A 21,340-nucleotide genomic window follows, 5' to 3' on the forward strand; every position below is an offset into this window, starting at 1 on the left:
TTGGATCTGTAGAGGAGGATTAGAGAACAACCTTGGATCTATAGAGGAGGATTAGTGAACGACCTTGGATCTATAGAGGAGGATTAGGGAACGACCTTGGATCTATAGAGGAGGATTAGGGAACAACCTTGGATCTATAGAGGAGGATTAGGGAACGACCTTGGATCTATAGAGGATTAGGGAACGACCTTGGATCTATAGAGGAGGATTAGGGACGACCTTGGATCTATAAAGGAGGATTAGTGAATGACCTTAGATCTATAGAGGAGGATGAAGGAACGACCTTGGATCTATAGAGGAGGATTAGGGAACGACCTTGGATCTATAGAGGAGGATTAGGGAACGACCTTGGATCTATAGAGGAGGATTAGTGAACGACCTTGGATCTATAGAGGAGGATTAGGGAACGATCTTGAATCTATAGAGGAGGATTAGGGAACGACCTTGGATCTATAGAGGAGGATTAGGGAACGACCTTGGATCTATAGAGGAGGATTAGGGAACGACCTTGAATCTATAGAGGTGGATTAGGGAACGACCTTAGATCTATAGAGGAGGATTAGGGAACGACCTTGGATCTATAGAGGATGATTAGGGAACGACCTTGGATATATAGAGGAGGATTAGAGAACTACCTTGGATTTATAGAGGAGGATTAGGGAACGACCTTGGATCTATAGAGAAGGATTAGTGAATGACCTTGGATCTATAGAGGAGGATTAGGGAATGACCTTGGATCTATAGAGGAGGATTAGGGAACGACTTTGGATCTATAGAGGAGGATTAGGGAACGACCTTGGATCTATAGAGGATGATTAGGGAACGACCTTGGATATATAGAGGAGGATTAGAGAACTACCTTGGATTTATAGAGGAGGATTAGGGAACGACCTTGGATCTATAGAGAAGGATTAGTGAACGACCTTGGATCTATAGAGGAGGATTAGGGAATGACCTTGGATCTATAGATGAGGATTAGGGAACGACCTTGGATCTATAGAGGAGGATTAGGGAACAGCCTTTGATCTGTAGAGGAGGATTAGGGAACGACCTTGGATATATAGAGGAGGATTAGAGAACAACCTTGGATCTATAGAAGTGGATTAGGGAACGACCTTGGATCTATAGAGGAGGATTAGGGAATGACCTTGGATCTATAGAGGAGGATTAGTAACGACCTTGGATCTATAGAGGAGGATTAGGGAACGACCTTGGATCTATAGAGGAGGATTAGAGAACGACCTTGGATCTATAGAAGAGGATTAGGGAACGACCTTGGATCTATAGAGGAGGATTAGGGAACGACCTTGGATCTATAGAGGAGGATTAGGGAACGACCTTGGATTTATAGAGGTTTAGGGAACGACCTTTGATCTGTAGAGGAGGATTAGGGAACGACCTTGGATCTCTAGAGGAGGATTAGTAACGACCTTGGATCTATAGAGGAGGATTAGTGAACGACCTTGGATCTATAGAGGAGAATTAGGGAACGACCTTGGATCTATAGAGGAGGATTAGCGAACGGCCTTGGATCTATAGAGGAGGATTAGTGAACAACCTTGGATCTATAGAGGAGGATTAGGGAACAGCCTTGGATCTATAGAGGAGGATTAGGGAACAGCCTTTGATCTGTAGAGGAGGATTAGGGAACGACCTTGGATTTATAGAGGTTTAGGGAACGACCTTTGATCTGTAGAGGAAGATTAGTGAATGTTAGTGAACCCTTCCTCTTTTCTCTGTCTCATCCTCAGCCTCCTCTGGTCCAGGCCATCTTCAATGGAGACCCTGAGGAGATACGCATGCTCATCTACAAATCGGAAGACATCAACGCTCTGGTAAGACCACCAGACATGTTCCATTCACCATTCTTCCATGCTCCAGAGCAGAGGAAATGCTGAATAAAACAGACCTACTATTTCCTCTCTGTGCACTTCCTGTGTGGGCCAGGGGTCAGTATGGGAAAAAGGTCAAACCGGTGTTTATTTACAACAGCACAGGGATCTTGTTAGCTGCTCCAGCAGGACAGGACATAGGCTAGTCCCAACCCTCATTCTCTTTCCTGGGTGTTTAGTCTCTTCTATGGGCTGTTGGCTGCTATAAGAAGCACTACAATGAAAACTTTGTCTTTGTCCAGTTTAGATGTGTTTTTTGTTTGAGAGTCAGTGGAGGGCTGGGCCAGATGGATTTGAGGGGTTGTTTTGTGTGCTAACTGGCAAGTGGCCACAGGGACAATGGATGTTTTGGCACAGCGCTGTAACACAGCCAGTAGCCATAGGCTTAGCTCATCCCATAGGATACTGACTGTTAGATCCTCTTCTCTGCCTGGCCAGCTCTGTGTCCACTCCAAGCTAACGGTCCTATCCATGGCCTCTGGCAGTGTTTCCCTCGCCATTGTATACTGAACAAAGATTTTACTGAGTTACAGTTCATATGAGGAAATCAGTCAATTCAAATAAATTCATTAGGCCCTAATCTATGGATTTCACATGCCTGGGAATACAGATATGTTGGTCACAGATACCTTAAAAAAATGGGCCTCAGGATCTCATCACGGTATTTCTGTGCATTTAAATTGCTATCGATAAAATGCAATTGTGGTCGCTGTCCGTAGCTTATGCCTGCCCATAACACAACCCCACAGCCACAATGGGGCACTCTGGCACAACGTTGACATCAGCAAACCGCTCGCCCACACAACGCCATAAACATGGTCTGCGGTTGTGAGGCCGGTTGGATCTACTGCCAAATTCTCTGAAACGATGTTGGAGGTGGTTTATGGTAGAGAAATGAACATTAAATTATCTGGCAACAGCTCTGGTGGACATTTAGCAGTCAACATGTCAATTGCACACTCCCTTGAGACATCTGTGGCATTGTGTTGTGTGACAAAACTGCACAATTTCGAGTTTCCTTTTATTTCCCCCAGCACACGGCCGGTTGTGATACAGCCTGGAATCGAACCAGGGTGTCTGCCTCTAGCTCTGAGATGCAGTGCCTTAGACCTCTGTGCCACTCGGGATGATCATGCTGTTTAATCAGCTTCTTGATATGCCACACCTGTCAGGGCGATGGATTATCTTGGCAAAAGAGAAATGCTCACTAACAGGGATGCAAACAAATTTGTGCACAAAATTGGAGAGAAATAAGCTTTTTGTGTGTATGAAACATTTCATGGGATCTTTTATTTCAGCTCATGAAACATGGGACCAACACTTTACATGTTGCGTTTATATTTTTGTTCAGTGAGGTTGGGTTGGGCTCTTATGATAACTCTGTCTAACTCTGTTGCCTCTTGCCTAAAATAATCTGGTTTAAATTGAAAAGTACCAGTGCTCCTGGATGATGCACACACGCATATCAAATATATAACTGTAACTCTCTATCTCTTCATCTCTCTCTGTCAGGATGCAGAGAAGCGCACCCCGCTCCATGCTGCAGCCTTCCTGGGTGATGCAGAGATCACTGAGCTTCTTATCCTCTCCGGTAAACCAACCTCACCCCCCATCTTTCTCCTCACACTCTATTCCCCAGCTTTACAGCCTTAGCTATAATAGCACAATGCAGTTTAAATAGATGGAGTAGAAAGTAGCTTTTATCACAGATTGCTTGGACAATGTGGCTTTTTACTCTCACTACCTCCCTGCTAATGTCAGATGACCTCTCTCTTTCTCTCTCCATCTCTCTCCCTGTCTCTCGCCCTTTCTCTTTCTCTCTCCATCTCTCTCCTCTGCATCTATCTATCTATCTATCTATCTATCTATCTATCTATCTATCTATCTATCTATCTATCTATCTATCTATCTATCTATCTATCCCTCTCTCCTCTCCCTCTCTCTCCTCTCCGCCCATCTATCTATCTATCTATCCCTCTCCCTCTCTCTTTCTCTCTCTATCTCTCTGTAGGGGCGCGGGTCAACGCCAAAGACAGTATGTGGCTCACCCCTCTCCACCGCGCGGTGGCATCCTGTAGTGAGGTGGGTCAGTGGACACGCACACACACACACACACACACACACACACACACACACACACACACACACACACACACACACACACACACACACACACACACACACACACACACACACACACACACACACACGCACATGCACAGTGACAGGCAGCAAACAGCATGGTGACACATTCTTAGGGACCCATGCTGAGACACAGGTGGTAAGAAGCTAAACAGCCTAAAAAGAACAGCAGAATCTGTGGTGGAGAGGAGAGGAAAGGAGAGGACAGGACAGGAGAGCAGAGAAGCGGAGAGGAGCTGAGCTGAGAGGAGAGGAGTAGAGAGGAGAGGAGAGGAGAGGAGCTGAGCTGAGAGGAGAGGAGAGGAGCTGAGTGGAGAGGAGCTGAGCTGAGAGGAGAGGAGTAGAGAGGAGAGGAGAGGAGCTGAGAGGAGAGGAGTAGAGAGGAGAGGAGAGGAGCTGAGTGGAGAGGAGAAGAGCTGAGTGGAGAGGAGAAGAGTGGAGAGGAGCTGAGCGGAGAGGAGTAGAGAGGAGAGGAGAGGAGAGGAGCTGAGTGGAGAGGAGCTGAGCGGAGAGGAGAAGAGCTGAGAGGAGAGGAGTAGAGAGGAGAGGAGAGGAGCTGAGTGGAGAGGAGCTGAGTGGAGAGGAGAAGAGCTGAGTGGAGAGGAGCTGAGCGGAGAGGAGAAGAGCTGAGCGGAGAGGAGCTGAGCGGAGAGGAGCTGAGCGGAGAGGAGAGGAGCTGAGTGGAGAGGAGAAGAGCTGAGTGGAGAGGAGAGCACGCTTAGCTATAATCACCAGTCTGACCATCGTCCACCACTCTCTGCTCTGTGTGCCAGTCAGTTAGGAATGCATTAGCAGTAGCACACAGCATAGAAACCAGACCCATAACAGAGACATAGCAATCTGTCAACGCAGCCAACACAATTCAATCTAGGATAGCTTAGGATCGACTCACTCACTAACGTGTGTGCCTGTGTATGAACTTTGAATATGTGCATCTCGGTATATGTCTATAAATGAATGCATATGTTTATTGAATGTCTCTAGTTGTCGAATATGTCCTTCTCTGTTGACAAAGGTATGTAAAGGTAACTGGCAAAAATAATGGAAACACCAGAGTAAATGAGGGTTCTGGCAGCTCTGTTATTGTTTGGGGTTAATTTTCCTGGAATGGTTTAGCTGCCGAGGAGCTGCCAAGGAGAGCAGAGGAGCTGGCGAGGAGCTGGCTAGGAGAGCCCCAGGGGACAACGCGGGCTACGTGCTTACGGTCTCCATGGAGGACGTACTGAATGGAAGACATTCATTTTCAATCTCCCTCTAGCTCAGACCGCTACCCCCACCTGCTTCAAGATGTCCACTATCATCCCAAGAAAGGGAAAGTAACTGAACTGAATGACTACCGTCCAGTAGCACTCACCTCCGTCATGATGAAGTGCTTCGAGAGTCTAGTCAAAGACCACATCACCTCCTCCATCCCTGACACACTCAACCCTCTCCAATCTTCTCCTCTCTCCCTGACACACTCAACCCTCTCAAATTTACCTCCTCCCTCCCTGACACACTCAACCCTCTCCAATTCACCTCCTTCCTCCCTGACACACTCAACCCTCTCCAATTCACCTCCTTCCTCCCTGACACACTCAACCCTCTCCAATTCACCTCCTTCCTCCCTGACACACACACACTCCAATTCACCTCCTCTCTCCCTGACACACTCAACCCTCTCCAATTCACCTCCCTCCCCGACACACTCAACCCTCTCCAATTCACCTCCTCCCTCCCTGACACACTCAACCCTCTCCAATTCACCTCCTCCCTCCCTGACACACTCAACCCTCTCCAATTCACCTCCTTCCTCCCTGACACACTCAACCCTCTCCAATTCACCTCCTTCCTCCCTGACACACTCAACCCTCTCCAATTCACCTCCTTCCTCCCTGACACACACACACACTCCAATTCACCTCCTCTCTCCCTGACACACTCAACCCTCTCCAATTCACCTCCTCCCTCCCCGACACACTCAACCCTCTCCAATTCACCTCCTCCCTCCCTGACACACTCAACCCTCTCCAATTCACCTCCTCCCTCCCTGACACACTTAACCGTCTTCAATTTACCTCCTCCCTCCCCGACACACTCAACCCTCTCCAATTCACCTCCTCTCTCCCTGACACACTCAACCCTCTCCAATTCACCTACTCCCTCCCTGACACACTCAACCCTCTCCAATTCACCTCCTTCCTCCCTGACACACACACTCCAATTCACCTCCTCTCTCCTCTCTCCCTGACACACTCAACCCTCTCCAATTCACCTCCTCTCTCCCTGACACACTCAACCCTCTGCAATTCACCTCCTTCCTCCCTGACACACTCAACCCTCTCCAATTCACCTACTCCCTCCCTGACACACTCAACCCTCTCCAATTCACCTCCTTCCTCCCTGACACACACACTCCAATTCACCTCCTCTCTCCTCTCTCCCTGACACACTCAACCCTCTCCAATTCACCCCCTCCCTCCCTGACACACTCAACTCTCTCCAATTCACATCCTCTCTCCCTGACACACTCAACCCTCTGCAATTCACCTCCTTCCTCCCTGACACACCCAACCCTCTCCAATTCACCTCCTCGCTCCCTGACACACTCAACCCTCTCCAATTCACCTCCTCCCTCCCTGACACACTCAACTCTCTCCAATTTGCCTACCGCCCTGACAGATCCACAGATGACGCAAATGCCATTGCACTGCAAACTGCCCTCACCCACCTGGACAAGAGGAATGCATTTGTGACGATGCTGTTCATCGACTACAGCTCAACCTTCAATATCATAGTGCCCTCTAAGCTCACCACAAAGCTCACGGTCCTGGGACTGAGCTCCTCCCTATGCAGCTTGGTCGTGGACTTCCTGATGGACCACCCCCAGGTGGTGAAGTTAGGCAGCGTTACCTCCTCGACATTGATTCTCAACAAGGGGGACCCAGAAGGGTGCGTCCTTAGTCCCCTCCTGTACTCCCTGTATACCCTTGACTGCGTGGCCTCACACAGTTCCAACTCCGTCATCAAGTTTGCTGACGACACCACAGTAGTAGGTCAAATCAAATTGTATTGGTCACATACACGTGATTAGCAGATGTTATTGTGGGTGTAGCAAAATGGTTGTGCTTCTAGCTCTGACAGTGCAGTAATATCTAACAAATTACACAACATATACCCAATACACACAAATCTAAGTAGGAATGAATTAAGACTATATACATATGGATGAGCGATGTCAGAGTGGAATGGACTAAGATACAGTAGAATACTATAGAATACAGTATATACATATGAGATGAGTAATGCAAGATATGTAAACATTATTAAGTGACTAAGATACTGTAGAATAGTATAGAAAACAGTATATACATATGAGATGAGTAATGCCAGATATGTAAACATTATTAATGTGACTAGTGTTCCATTCCTTAAAGTGGCCAATGATTTCTAGTCTATGCCTATAGGCAACAGCCCCTAATGTGCTAGTGATGGCTGTTTAACAGTCTGATGGCCTTGAGATAGAAGCTGTTTTTCACTCTCTCGGTCCCAGCTTTGATGCACCTGTGCTGACCTCCCCTTCTGGATGATAGCAGGGTGAACAGGCAGTGGCTCGGTGGTAGATGTCCTTGATGATCTTTTTGACCTTCCTGTCACATCGAGTGTTGTAGGTGTCCTGTAGAGCGGGTAGTTTGCCCCCGGTAATTCGTTGGGCAGACCGTACCACCCTCTGGAGAGCCTTGTGGTTGCGGGCGGTGCAGTTGCCGTACCAGGTGGTGATACAGCCCGACAGGATGTTTTCAATTGTGCATCTGTAAAAGTTTGTGAGGGTTTTAGGTGACAAGCTACATTTCTTTAGGCTGCTGAGGTTGAAGAGGCTCTGTTGCACCTTCTTCACCACACTGTCTGTGTGGGTGGTCCATTTCAGTTTGTCAGTGATGTGTACGCTAAGGAACTTGAAGCTTTCCACCTTCTCCACTGCGGTCCCGTCGATGTACAGTTGAAGTCGGAAGTTTACATACACTTAGGTTGGAGTCATTAAACTCGTTTTTCAATCACTCCGCAAATTTCTTGTTAACAAACTATAGTTTTGGCAAGTCGGTTAGGACATCTACTTTGTGCATGAGGGAATTTTTCCCAATTTTTTTTACAGAGATTATTTCACTTATAATTCACTGTATCACAATTCCAATGGGTCAGAAGTTTACATACACTAAGTGACCATGCCTTTAAACAGTGTAGAAAATTCCATAAAATTATGTCATGGCTTTAGAAGCTTCTGATAGGCTAATTGACATAATTTGAGTCAATTGGAGATGTACCTGTGGAGGCCTACCTTCAAGGCCTACCTTCAAACTCAGTGCCTTTGCTTGACATCATGGGAAAATCAAAAGAAATCAGCCAAGACCTCAGGAAAAAAATTGTAGACCTCCACAAGTCTGGTTCATCCTTGGGAGCAATTTCCAAACGCCTGAAGGTACCACGTTCATCTGTACAAACAATAGTACGCAATTATTAACATCATGGGACCACGCAGCCGCCATACCGCTCAGGAAGGAGACACGCACTGTCTCCTAGAGATGAATGTACTTTGGTGCAAAAAGTGCAAATCAATCCCAGAACAACAGCAAAGGTGCCTTGTGAAGATGCTGGAGGAAACAGGTACAAAAGTATCTATATCCACAGTAAAACGAGTCCTATATCGACATAACCTGAAAGGCCGCTCAGCAAGGAAGAAGCCATTGCTCCAAAACCGCCATAAAAAAGCCAGACTGGTTTGCAACTGCACATGGGGACAAAGATCGTACTTTTTGGAGAAATGTCCTCTGGTCTGATGAAACAAAAATAGAACTGTTTGGCCATAATGACCATCATTATGTTTGGAGGAAAAAGGGGGAGGCTTGCAAGCCAAGGAACACCATCTCAACCGTGAAGCACGGGGGTGGCAGCATCATGTTGTGGGGGTGCTTTGCTGCAGGAGGGACTGGTGCACTTCACAAAATAGATGGCATCATGAGAAAGAAAAATTATGTGGATATATTGAAGCAACATCTCAAGACATCAGTCAGGAAGTTAAAGCTTGGTCGCAAATGGGTCTTCCAAATGGCAAAATGGCTTAAGGACAACAAAGTCAAGGTATTGGAGTGGCCATCACAAAGCCCTGACCACAATCCTATAGAACATTTGTAGGTAGAACTGAAAAAGCGTGTGCGAGCAAGGAGGCCTACAAACCTGACTCAGTTAGTTACAATGTTGAGCTATAGTCAATAAACAGCATTCTTACATAGGTATTCCTCTTGTCCAGATGGGATAGAGCAGTGTGCAGAGTGATGGCGATTGCATCGTCTGTGGATCTATTGGGGCGGTAAGCAAATTGAAGTGGGTTTAGGGTGTCAGGTAAGGTGGAGGTGATATGATCCTTGACTAGTCTCTCTCAAAGCACCTCATGATGACAGAAGTGAGTGCTATGGGGAGATAGTCATTTCGTTCAGTTACCTTTGCCTTCTTGGGTACAGGAACAATGGTTGCCATCTTGATGCATGTGGGGACAGCAGACTGGGATAGGGAGAGATTGAATATGCCCTTAAACACACCAGCCAGCTGGTCTGCGCATGCTCTGAGGATGCGGCTAGGGATGCCGTTCTGGGCTGGCAGCCTTGCGAGGGTTAACATGTTTAAATGTTTTACTCACATCGGCCACAGTGAAGGAGAGCCCACAGTCCTTAGTAGCGGGCCGCGTCGGTGGCACTGTGTTATCCTCAAAGCGTTCAAAGAATGTGTTTAGCCTGTCCGGAAGCAAGACGTCGGCCTCGGCGATGTGGCTGGTTTTCCTTTTGTAGTCCGTGATTTCCTGTACTCCCTGCCATATTCTTCTTGTGTCTGAGCCGTTGAATTACGACTCCACTTTGTCTCCATACTGATGGTTTAGCTTGTGTGATTGCCTTGCGGAGTGAATAACTACACTGTTTATATTCTGCCATATTATCGTTGTTGGTCTGATTACCAACAATGACAAGACGGCCTACAGGGAGGAGGTAGGCACTCTGACGGCATGGTGCCAGCTAAACATGTCACGTTCGTTTAGAGATGGATTGGACCATGGTGCAGCGTGGTAGTACATCTTACTTTATTAAAAATTAACAAAAAAACGAACGAAACGTAAAGTTCTGGGCTGCTCACAGGCAGCCACACAAAAACAAGATCCCACAAACTAAAGGTGGAAAGAAGGCTGCCTAAGTATGATCCCCAATCAGAGACAACGATAGACAGCTGCCTCTGATTGGGAACCAACCCCTCCCGCAACGTCAGCAAAATAAAGGAGCTGATTGGGGACTTCAGGCGGAACCAGGCTGGGCGCTCCGGCATCCTCATCAACGGGGCCACCGTGGAGAGAGTCAAAAACGTCAAGTTTATCAGTGTGCACATCACCGAGAAGCTGAAATGATCAAACCACACGAACACCATGGTGAAGAAGGCACGTCAGCGACTCTTCAACCTAAGTATGCTGAAGAAATTCGGCCTGTCCCAGAGGGCCTTCATAGTGTTCTAGTGTTCTATAGGAGTACCATCGAGAGCATACTGTCAGACTGCATCACAGCCTGATAAGGCAACTCCACCGCCGCGGACCACAAGGTGCTAGAGAGGATGGTGCGCTCAGCCGAGCTCATCAATTGGGTGCACACTGCCTGGCCTCCAGAACACCTACAACACCAGATGTCGCAAGAAGGCCAAGAAGATCATCAGGAACCTCAGGAAACCAGAGGTTGGTCTGTTCTCCCTGCTTCCTTCACTCAGATGCGGGCAGTACAGGAGCATCAGGGCGATAACTGGAAGACTGGCCAATAGGTTCTACCCTCAGACCATCAAGCCACTAGGCTATTCAGCCACTAGGCTATTCAGCGGTCATTTATCATTGCTACAGTTGTAAATGTTAATATATTATTATAATGATGTTATTATCATTATTGGTATTATTAATTATGTATTAGTATTGTTATTGTTATTAGTATTGTTATTATTATTGTTATTATTATTGTTGTTCTTATTGTTATTATAATTATTGTTATTAATATTGTTATTATTATTATTATCAGTATTGTTATTCGTATTGTTTGTATCATTGTTATTATTATTGTTGTTATTGGTATTATTATTATTATTATTGTTGTTATTACTACTAGTATTATTAGTAGTTGTATTGTTATTATTATTATTTATGTATTATTGTTATTATTGTGATTATTATTATTATTGTTATGATTTATTATTATTATTATTATTATTGTTACTATCCATATTTTGACCAGCACTGATGGAGTCCGGAGCATAAGATTTTCACTGTACCCTGCAGTTACATCTGCATACCTGTGCATGTGACTAATAAACTCAATCTAATTTAAAATCTAATGTAATCTACTTAACCCCTTAGAGGGCAAGGTAAAGGCCAATAAATACATTCTGAGGGACCTTCAACCTATGGTGAATTATTTCTATCCTGATGGGAGTGGATGACAATCCCCGATCCACAGGGAACGAGTGGTCACTGAATGGTTTGATGAGCATGAAAACGATGTAAACCATATGCCATGGATGTCTCAGTCACCAGATCTCAACCCAATTGAACACTTATGGTAGATTCTGGAGCGGTGCCTGAGACAGAGTTTTCCACCACCATCAACAAAACACCAAATTATAGAATTTCTCATGGAAGAATGGTGTCGCAGCCCTCCAATAGAGTTCCAGAGACTAGTAGAATCTATACCAAAGGTGCATTGAAACTGATCTGGCGGCTCGTGGCCCAGCGCCCTATTAAGACACTTTATGTTGGTGTTTCCTTTGTCTTGGCAGTTACCTGTACATTCATGAGTGTTTAGAGGCATTTCCTGTATACATGTTCTTCTGTCTATGCTGCTTACACACGTCTCCTACAAACACACACACACACACACATACATACACACACACACAGTCTCTACTCTCCTCACACAGGTCTCCTGCGGTTCTAACACACTCTGCTCTTCAGGAGGCGGTTCGCGTGCTGATCCGTCACTCTGGTGATGTGAACGCGCGGGATAAGAACTGGCAGACGCCGCTTCACGTTGCCGCGGCCAACAAGGCCCTGCGCTGCGCTGAAGTCATCATCCCGCTGCTGAGCAGCGTCAACGTGTCGGACCGCGGGGGGCGCACCGCCCTGCATCACGCCGCCCTCAACGGGCACACTGAGGTACTGTAGGCGGCGGGGTCACATCTCTTATTCACATATTTTATTCACATCTCTTATTTACATCTCTTATTCACATATTTTATTTACATCTCTTATTCACATATTTTATTTACATCTCTTATTCACATATTTTATTTACATCTCTTATTCACATATTTTATTCACATCTCTTATTTACATCTCTTATTCACATCTCTTATTCACATATTTTATTTACATCTCTTATTCACATATTTTATTTACATCTCTTATTCACATCTCTTATTCACATATTTTATTTACATCTCTTATTCACATATTTTATTTACATCTCTTATTCACATATTTTATTTACATCTCTTATTCACATCTCTTATTCACATATTTTATTTACATCTCTTATTCACATATTTTATTTACATCTCTTATTCACATCTCTTATTCACATATTTTATTTACATCTCTTATTCACATCTCTTATTTACATCTCTTATTCACATCTCTTATTTACATCTCTTATTCACATATTTTATTTACATCTCTTATTCACATCTCTTATTCACATCTCTTATTCACATATTTTATTTACATCTCTTATTCACATCTCTTATTCACATGTCTTATTTACATCTCTTATTTACGTCCGTACGTATAGCCAGTTAGCCACAGGCCCAGGCCCAATTCAGGAAGTGAACTGAAATTCCAATTCCAAATTGGAAATGCAATTTACCCCAACCGTCACATGCTCAGTCCCAAATAAACCCCTAGTGATACTATCACCTAGGCTCACTAGTGAGTGACAACAACTGTATTAAAATATTGTTGTGTCCAGAAATAACCCACACAAGTGTCATGATAGGTGGTAGAGGTAAAGTCATACAGGCATATACTGGAATAATGGTTGTTTTTGCTTAAACACTAGTCAGATTGAGGTCGTATTTAGAATGCTTACATAAAGAGCCTCGCCCACGCTTGGCCCCTACGAGGGACGCACACACACACACACACACACACACACACCTGAGTCACCACTGGCTGCCTGCTGAGACTGACACACACTGCTCACATACTCCCTCTCTTTCTCCCCTCTATTTCAGATGGTTAACCTGCTGCTGGCTAAGGGAGCCAACATCAATGCCTTCGATAAGAAAGATGGCCGCGCCCTGCACTGGGCGGCTTATATGGGTGAGACATGTAGACATTAAGAAAGATGGCCGCGCTCTGCACTGGGCGGCTTATATGGGTGAGACATGTAGACATTAAGAAAGATGGCCGCGCCCTGCACTGGGCGGCTTATATGGGTGAGACATGTAGACATTAAGAAAGATGGCCGCGCTCTGCACTGGGCGGCTTATATGGGTGAGACATGTAGACATTAAGAAAGATGGCTGATTGTTCGATACATTTACATTTAAGTCATTTAGCAGACGCTCTTATCCAGAGCGACTTACAAATTGGTGCATTCACCTTATGATATCCAGTGGAACAACCACTTTACAATAGTGCATCTAACTCTTTTAAGGGGGGGGGGGGGGTTAGAAGGATTACTTTATCCTATCCTAGGTATTCCTTAAAGAGGTGGGGTTTCAGGTGTCTCCGGAAGGTGGTGATTGACTCCGCTGACCTGGCGTCGTGAGGGAGTTTGTTCCACCATTGGGGTGCCAGAGCAGCGAACAGTTTTGAGTGGGCTGAGCGGGAACTGTACTTCCTCAGAGGTAGGGAGGCGAGCAGGCCAGAGGTGGATGAACGCAGTGCCCTTGTTTGGGTGTAGGGCCTGATCAGAGCCTGAAGGTACGGAGGTGCCGTTCCCCTCACAGCTCCGTAGGCAAGCACCATGGTCTTGTAGCGGATGCGAGCTTCAACTGGAAGCCAGTGGAGAGAGCGGAGGAGCGGGGTGACGTGAGAGAACTTGGGAAAGTTGAACACCAGACGGGCTGCGGCGTTCTGGATGAGTTGTAGGGGTTTAATGGCACAGGCAGGGAGCCCAGCCAACAGCGAGTTGCAGTAATCCAGACGGGAGATGACAAGTGCCTGGATTAGGACCTGCGCCGCTTCCTGCGTGAGGCAGGGTCGTACTCTGCGAATGTTGTAGAGCATGAACCTACAGGAACGGGTCACCGCCTTGATGTTAGTTGAGAACGACAGGGTGTTGTCCAGGATCACGCCAAGGTTCTTAGCACTCTGGGAGGAGGACACAATGGAGTTGTCAACCGTGATGGCGAGATCATGGAACGGGCAGTCCTTCCCCGGGAGGAAGAGCAGCTCCGTCTTGCCGAGGTTCAGCTTGAGGTGGTGATCCGTCATCCACACTGATATGTCTGCCAGACATGCAGAGATGCGATTCACCACCTGGTTATCAGAGGGGGGAAAGGAGAAGATTAATTGTGTGTCGTCTGCATAGCAATGATAGGAGAGACCATGTGAGGATATGACAGAGCCAAGTGACTTGGTGTATAGCGAGAATAGGAGAGGGCCTAGAACAGAGCCCTGGGGGACACCAGTGGTGAGAGCACGTGGTGCGGAGACAGATTCTCGCCACGCCACCTGGTAGGAGCGACCTGTCAGGTAGGACGCAATCCAAGCGTGGGCCGCGCCGGAGATGCCCAGCTCGGAGAGGGTGGAGAGGAGGATCTGATGGTTCACAGTATCAAAGGCAGCCGATAGGTCTAGAAGGATGAGAGCAGAGGAGAGAGAGTTAGCTTTAGCAGTGCGGAGCGCCTCCGTGACACAGAGAAGAGCAGTCTCAGTTGAATGACTAGTCTTGAAACCTGACTGATTTGGATCAAGAAGGTCATTCTGAGAGAGATAGCAGGAGAGCTGGCCAAGGACGGCACGTTCAAGAGTTTTGGAGAGAAAAGAAAGAAGGGATACTGGTCTGTAGTTGTTGACATCGGAGGGATCGAGTGTAGGTTTTTTCAGAAGGGGTGCAACTCTCGCTCTCTTGAAGACGGAAGGGACGTAGCCAGCGGTCAAGGATGAGTTGATGAGCGAGGTGAGGTAAGGGAGAAGGTCTCCGGAAATGGTCTGGAGAAGAGAGGAGGGGATAGGGTCAAGCGGGCAGGTTGTTGGGCGGCCGGCCGTCACAAGACGCGAGATTTCATCTGGAGAGAGAGGGGAGAAAGAGGTCAAAGCACAGGGTAGGGCAGTGTGAGCAGAACCAGCGGTGTCGTTTGACTTAGCAAACGAGGATCGGATGTCGTCGACCTTCTTTTCAAAATGGTTGACGAAGTCATCAGCAGAGAGGGAGGAGGGGGGAGGAGGGGGAGGAGGATTCAGGAGGGAGGAGAAGGTGGCAAAGAGCTTCCTAGGGTTAGAGGCAGATGCTTGGAATTTAGAGTGGTAGAAATTGGCTTTAGCAGCAGAGACAGAAGAGGAGAATGTAGAGAGGAGGGAGTGAAAGGATGCCAGGTCCGCAGGGAGGCGAGTTTTCCTCCATTTCCGCTCGGCTGCCCGGAGCCCTGTTCTGTGAGCTCGCAATGAGTCGTCGAGCCACGGAGCAGGAGGGGAGGACCGAGCCGGCCTGGAGGATAGGGGACATAGAGAGTCAAAGGATGCAGAAAGGGAGGAGAGGAGGGTTGAGGAGGCAGAATCAGGAGATAGGTTGGAGAAGGTTTGAGCAGAGGGAAGAGATGATAGGATGGAAGAGGAGAGAGTAGCGGGGGAGAGAGAGCGAAGGTTGGGACGGCGCGATACCATCCGAGTAGGGGCAGTGTGGGAAGTGTTGGATGAGAGCGAGAGGGAAAAGGATACAAGGTAGTGGTCGGAGACTTGGAGGGGAGTTGCAATGAGATTAGTGGAAGAACAGCATCTAGTAAAGATGAGGTCAAGCGTATTGCCTGCCTTGTGAGTAGGGGGGGAAGGTGAGAGGGTGAGGTCAAAAGAGGAGAGGAGTGGAAAGAAGGAGGCAGAGAGGAATGAGTCAAAGGTAGATGTGGGGAGGTTAAAGTCACCCAGAACTGTGAGAGGTGAGCCATCCTCAGGAAAGGAACTTATCAGGGCGTCAAGCTCATTGATGAACTCTCCAAGGGAACCTGGAGGGCGATAAATGATAAGGATGTTAAGCTTGAAAGGGCTGGTAACTGTGACAGCATGGAATTCAAAGGAGGCGATAGACAGATGGGTCAGGGGAGAAAGAGAGAATGTCCACTTGGGAGAGATGAGGATCCCAGTGCCACCACCCCGCTGACCAGAAGCTCTCGGGGTGTGTGAGAACACGTGGGCAGACGAGGAGAGAGCAGTAGGAGTAGCAGTGTTATCAGTGGTAATCCATGTTTCCGTCAGTGCCAAGAAGTCGAGGGACTGGAGGGAAGCATAGGCTGAGATGAACTCTGCCTTGTTGGCCGCAGATCGGCAGTTCCAGAGGCTGCCTGAGACCTGGAACTCCACGTGGGTCGTGCGCGCTGGGACCACCAGGTTAGAGTAGCAGCGGCCACGCGGTGTGAAGCGTTTGTATGGTCTGTGCAGAGAGGAGAGAACAGGGATAGACAGACACATAGTTGACAGGCTACAGAAGAGGCTACGCTAATGCAAAGGAGATTGGAATGACAAGTGGACTACACGTCTCGAATGTTCAGAAAGTTAAGCTTACGTTGCAAAAAAATCTTATTGACTAAAATGATATAGTACTGCTGGCTGGTGAAATAGGCTAGCTAGCAGTGGCTGCGTTGTTGACTTTGTTTGAAAGTGTAGCTGGCTAGGTAACCTCTAACTGGCTAGATAACCTCGACAATTACTCTAGACTACACAATTATCTTGGATACAAAGACGGCTATGTAGCCAGCTAAGATCAAACAAATCAAACTGTTGTACTGTAATGAAATGAAATGTAATACTACCTGTGGAGCAAAGCGGAATGCAACTACTCGCTCCAACACGGAAGTGCGTATCGTAGAGGGAGAGGCAATAGAAGTGTTGTTTCTTGTATTATTGTCTTTTGTGTCTTTAGAGGACTGCTTCACCTTAATGTCCCCTTTCCCTTTTCTTCTGTCCTTATTTTGTCCCACTTTGTCCCTTCTTTGTCCCTTCTTCTCTTCTGCCAACTAGACACTCCTTGTTAGCTAGCTAGCTTCTTCCAGGAATGTCCCTAGCAACTGCCTAGCAACAGGTAAACAACTTAGCTAGCTAAGAAAACGGTATAATTTTATGAAAAATTGTTACTTTTTCAAAAGCTAGAAGATACATACTGGCAAACTTCTATGGAGAGACCATTTTGGCTCCAGTCTGGAAGTATCATGCTCTGTTTGATAGGAGCCGCACAGTTTCACTTGACTGTGTGGTCAGACCCATAGGGCCGGGGGGCAATGAGCTCTGTGAGGGATTTGAGGCCTCTACTGTAGGAAAGCAACAAAGGAAGGTCTTTGATCCTGAGTGATTTATATTAGAGGGGTGGTTTGAGGGCAATATTCACCCATGCACTGGGTGACTTTTATGGGTGAGATGTAGACATTAAGAAAGATGGCCGCGCCCTGCACCGGGTGACTTATATGGGTGAAATGTAGACATTATATAGTGTCTGTGCCCTGCACCGGGTGACTTATACGGGTGAGATGTAGACATTATATAGTGTCTGTGCCCTGCACCGGGTGACTTATACGGGTGAGATGTAGACATTATATAGTGTCTGTGCCCTGCACCGGGTGACTTATATGGGTGAGATGTAGACATTATATAGTGTCTGTGCCCTGCACCGGGTGACTTATACGGGTGAGATGTAGACATTATATAGTGTCTGTGCCCTGCACCGGGTGACTTATATGGGTGAGATGTAGACATTATATAGTGTCTGTGCCCTGCACCGGGTGACTTATATGGGTGAGATGTAGACATTATATAGTGTCTGTGCCCTGCACCGGGTGACTTATATGGGTGAGATGTAGACATTATATAGTGTCTGTGCCCTGCACCGGGTGACTTATACGGGTGAGATGTAGACATTATATAGTGTCTGTGCCCTGCACCGGGTGACTTATACGGGTGAGATGTAGACATTATATAGTGTCTGTGCCCTGCACCGGGTGACTTATATGGGTGAGATGTAGACATTATATAGTGTCTGTGCCCTGCACCGGGTGACTTATACGGGTGAGATGTAGACATTATATAGTGTCTGTGCCCTGCACCGGGTGACTTATATGGGTGAGATGTAGACATTATATAGTGTCTGTGCCCTGCACCGGGTGACTTATACGGGTGAGATGTAGACATTATATAGTGTCTGTGCCCTGCACCGGGTGACTTATACGGGTGAGATGTAGACATTATATAGTGTCTGTGCCCTGCACCGGGTGACTTATATGGGTGAGATGTAGACATTATATAGTGTCTGTGCCCTGCACCGGGTGACTTATACGGGTGAGATGTAGACATTATATAGTGTCTGTGCCCTGCACCGGGTGACTTATACGGGTGAGATGTAGACATTATATAGTGTCTGTGCCCTGCACCGGGTGACTTATACGGGTGAGATGTAGACATTATATAGTGTCTGTGCCCTGCACCGGGTGACTTATACGGGTGAGATGTAGACATTATATAGTGTCTGTGCCAAGTCTGCCTCAGGCATTCATATCATTATTTCCATTTCACGAAATAAAATGTTTTCAGAAATCCCTGAGTCACCTACTATTCAGAGAACTGAGCCAAACCACATTGGTTCTTCTGGGATTACTCTTCATTACTCGTATTGCTGAACATTTGATAGAGACATTATGGTTTTGAACGGTTACTTTCTTGTAAGATAACTTGAATGATTCTACAGTGAGTGTGATGATGCTCTGGTGCGCCCCCTGCAGGACATCTGGATGTAGTGTGTCTGCTAGTCAGCCAGGGGGCAGAGGTCAGCTGTAAGGACAAGCGAGGTTACACCCCCCTACACACGGCCGCTTCTAATGGTCAGATCGCTGTGGTCAAACACCTGCTCAACCTGGCTGTGGAGGTACGGAGACACATGCACACACACACACATGGAGAGACACACACATGGAGAGACACACACACATGCAGAGACACACACACGGAGAGAGACACACACACGGAGAGACACACACACATGGAGAGACACACACACGGAGAGAGACACACACACGGAGAGACACACACACGGAGAGACACACACACATGGAGAGACACACACACACGGAGAGAGACACACACATGGAGAGACACACACACAGAGAGACACACACACATGGAGAGACACACACACGGAGAGAGACACACACACGGAGAGACACACACACGGAGAGACACACACACATGGAGACACACACACATGGAGAGACACACACACACGGAGAGACACACACACGGAGAGACACACACACATGGAGAGACACACACACGGAGAGAGACACATACGGAGAGACACACACACGGAGAGACACACACACATGGAGAGACACACACACGGAGAGAGACACACACACATGGAGAGACACACACACGGAGAGAGACACACACATGGAGAGACACACACACGGAGAGAGACACATACGGAGAGAGACACACACACGGAGAGAGACACACACACGGAGAGACACACACACATGGAGAGACACACACACGGAGAGACACACACACGGAGAGACACACACACGGAGAGACACACACGCGGAGAGACACACACACACACACGGAGAGAGACACACACATTGAGAGAGACACATGGAGAAAGACACACACATTTAAATAGTGTGTAGTATGATGATGACTTGTTCTCCTCTGTGACTGCAGATAGATGAGGCCAATGCGTTTGGTAACACGGCTCTGCACTTGGCCTGTTTCAACGGTCAGGATGCTGTGGTCAGTGAGCTGATAGACTACGGGGCTAACGTCAGCCAGTCCAACAACAAGGGTTTCACCCCCCTGCACTTCGCTGCAGCCTCCACCCACGGAGCTCTCTGTCTGGAGTTCCTGGTCAACAACGGGGCTGACGTCAACGTGCAGGTGAGGGTAGTGCCTAAGAGTGGTGAGAGAATGAATGGTCTCACTGAGTTTCTCTGGATCAGTGTTTCTGTATCAGACTGTTCATTCTACAATTCAGCCCGCTGGTCTATGATGTCACTCCCAACTTTTTTGTCTTTCTCTCTCAGAGTCGGGATGGGAAGAGCCCCCTCCACATGACAGCGGTCCACGGCCGCTTCACTCGCTCCCAGACACTCATCCAGAATGGTAATACCTGTGTGTGTGTGTGTGTGTGTGTGTGTGTGTGTGTGTGTGTGTGTGTGTGTGTGTGTGTGTGTGTGTGTGTGTGTGTGTGTGTGTGTGTGTGTGTGTGTGTGTGTGTGTGTACAGTATGTGTGTGAGTCTGAGTTCACTAGTCTTACTGTACTGTAGGTGGGGAGATTGACAGTGTGGACAAGGAAGGAAACACTCCTCTTCACATCGCTGCTCGCTATGGTCACGAGCTCCTCATTAACACACTCATCACCAGCGGAGCCGACTGCACAAGGTGTGTGTGTGTGTGTGTGGGGGAATAGATGTTTGGATCCCTTTCCTTTCACTTGTTTTATTGTAGTATAGAGGTACAGTATGACTTTATAGTAAAGACCTCTCTCTCTCTCTCTCTCTCTCTCTCTCTCTCTCTCTCTCTCTCTCTCTCTCTCTCTCTCTCTCTCTCTCTCTCTCTCTCTCTCTCTCTCTCTCTCTCTCTCTCTCTCTCTCTCTCTCTCTCTCTCTCTCTCTCTCTCTCTCTCAATTCAATTCAATTCAATTCAAGGGGCTTTATTGGCATGGGAAACATGTGTTAACATTGCCAAAGCAAGTGAGGTAGATAATATACAAAAGTGAAATAAACAATAAAAATTAACAGTAAACATTACACATACAGAAGTTTCAAAACAATAAAGACATGACAAATGTCATATTATATATATACAGTGTTGTAACAATGTACAAATGGTTAAAGCACACAAGTTAAAATAAATAAACATAAATATGGGTTGTATTTACAATGGTGTTTGTTCTTCACTGGTTGCCCTTTTCTTGTGGCAACAGGTCACAAATCTTGCTGCTGTGATGGCACACTGTGGAATTTCACCCAGTAGATATGGGAGTTTATCAAAATTGGATTTGTTTTCGAATTCTTTGTGGATCTGTGTAATCTGAGGGAAATATGTCTCTCTAA

The 21,340-nt window shown here is 46.9% G+C and overlaps 1 protein-coding gene across 8 annotated transcripts in view; it reads left to right on the forward strand.

Annotated features, from left to right (window-relative positions):
• Window positions 1-21,340, forward strand: part of LOC139539068 (serine/threonine-protein phosphatase 6 regulatory ankyrin repeat subunit B-like) — a 64,378-nt gene that overhangs the window by 14,181 nt on the left and 28,857 nt on the right. For 6 of the 8 annotated variants that reach the window (XM_071341791.1, XM_071341783.1, XM_071341788.1 and 3 more), the window contains 9 exons: window positions 1,752-1,835; window positions 3,405-3,483; window positions 3,904-3,974; window positions 12,037-12,237; window positions 13,314-13,401; window positions 19,008-19,150; window positions 19,948-20,160; window positions 20,307-20,385; window positions 20,551-20,665. In XM_071341791.1, the coding sequence (XP_071197892.1) occupies window positions 1,752-1,835; window positions 3,405-3,483; window positions 3,904-3,974; window positions 12,037-12,237; window positions 13,314-13,401; window positions 19,008-19,150; window positions 19,948-20,160; window positions 20,307-20,385; window positions 20,551-20,665 (1,073 nt within the window). The other 2 variants (XM_071341789.1, XM_071341790.1) reach the window with 2 other exon arrangements.

Source organism: Salvelinus alpinus, chromosome 14, assembly GCF_045679555.1.
Source record: "Salvelinus alpinus chromosome 14, SLU_Salpinus.1, whole genome shotgun sequence".
NCBI classification, from domain to species: Eukaryota; Metazoa; Chordata; class Actinopteri; order Salmoniformes; family Salmonidae; genus Salvelinus; species Salvelinus alpinus.